The sequence below is a fragment of the Morone saxatilis genome, unplaced genomic scaffold (genome assembly GCF_004916995.1).
Source record: "Morone saxatilis isolate NCDOM2014 unplaced genomic scaffold, NCSU_SB_2.0 Contig21, whole genome shotgun sequence".
Lineage (NCBI taxonomy): Eukaryota > Metazoa > Chordata > Actinopteri > Moronidae > Morone > Morone saxatilis.
The window spans coordinates 21932300-21933237 of record NW_023339774.1 but is presented as its reverse complement, the minus strand read 5'-3'; the positions used below and the strand labels follow the sequence as shown (position 1 = coordinate 21933237).

Below are 938 nucleotides of genomic sequence, written 5' to 3'. Positions count from 1 at the left end.
CACACACACACATTCACACACAATTTGAGCTTTAGTTTAAGTGCTCGAGGTGGTCGTATTTATCAGAAACATCTTTTTTATTATCTGTCTCCTCTGTGTTGCTTTGTTTTGCAGGAGGAGACCACCTGAAGTCCGGAGCTCAAACTTTAACCAAAGATAGCTTTTGTCCTGTTTTAAATGTGCCATTTAGGTTAAAGAGGACAGAATCTACTGTAGCATATAGGCCTGCGGCAATCTGCAGAATATAAAACCCACCAATAGAAAAACAGTAATAACGGTATGTGCAAAATTCACTGTGAGGCAGAAGGAGGCGTCCTCTGACCGCTCGGGAGCCATCTTTGTTTTCTGCCTCATCAGAGTCATACAGTGGCGTCGGAGAGGATCCGGCATGCCTCGAAATCCCTGGTCCATGTGTCAATGGTCACCGAATACTCTGTCAGCTGACGCTCCCGGGGTCGGGGAGGGTCTGGCCGTGTTTATGGTGATATATAATCTGGTGAGAAGCTGGCTGTGTAGGGCCTGGAGCTGAGGGTGACGGCGTCGTGTTTGTGCAGAAGCCTCAGCGGGACGGACACGTGTCGGGTCTCCTGACGTCCGCGGCCCCGCACACCTCCACGGGGTCGGGGTAAGGGTCGACCTGAGGGGGGGGCAGAGACAGTTTACAGACTGCTGATGGAGGGGTAAATAAAAAGCCTCAAAGAGTGAAGAACAGAACAGAAACTCTGTTGTGATAGAAATACAGAACCTTTGGACTGATCAAATGTCCCGATAAATTCCACATGAAGTCAAACGTTTGTGTTTTTATCACGTATGTCAGAATCTGTCCCAACAACAGTTTTTTTTAGGCATTTCAGGATTTCTTAATTGTATTTTCCTGAATACTAAAGTATCACTATCCAATGAAACGTTTTCTCTCTACGGCCTCACTGATTACTGTA

At 46.8% G+C, this 938-nt stretch overlaps 1 protein-coding gene across 1 annotated transcript in view; it reads right to left on the bottom strand.

The window, feature by feature from the left end:
• Positions 1 to 6: 6 nt before the first annotated feature.
• The window catches only part of arrdc3b (arrestin domain containing 3b), an 8497-nt gene continuing 7565 nt past the window's right edge, over positions 7 to 938 (bottom strand). The window contains exon 8 of the mRNA XM_035667782.1: positions 7 to 637. Coding sequence (XP_035523675.1) covers positions 560 to 637 — 78 coding nt within the window. The 3' untranslated portion in view covers positions 7 to 559. The remainder of the gene's footprint in view (positions 638 to 938) is intronic.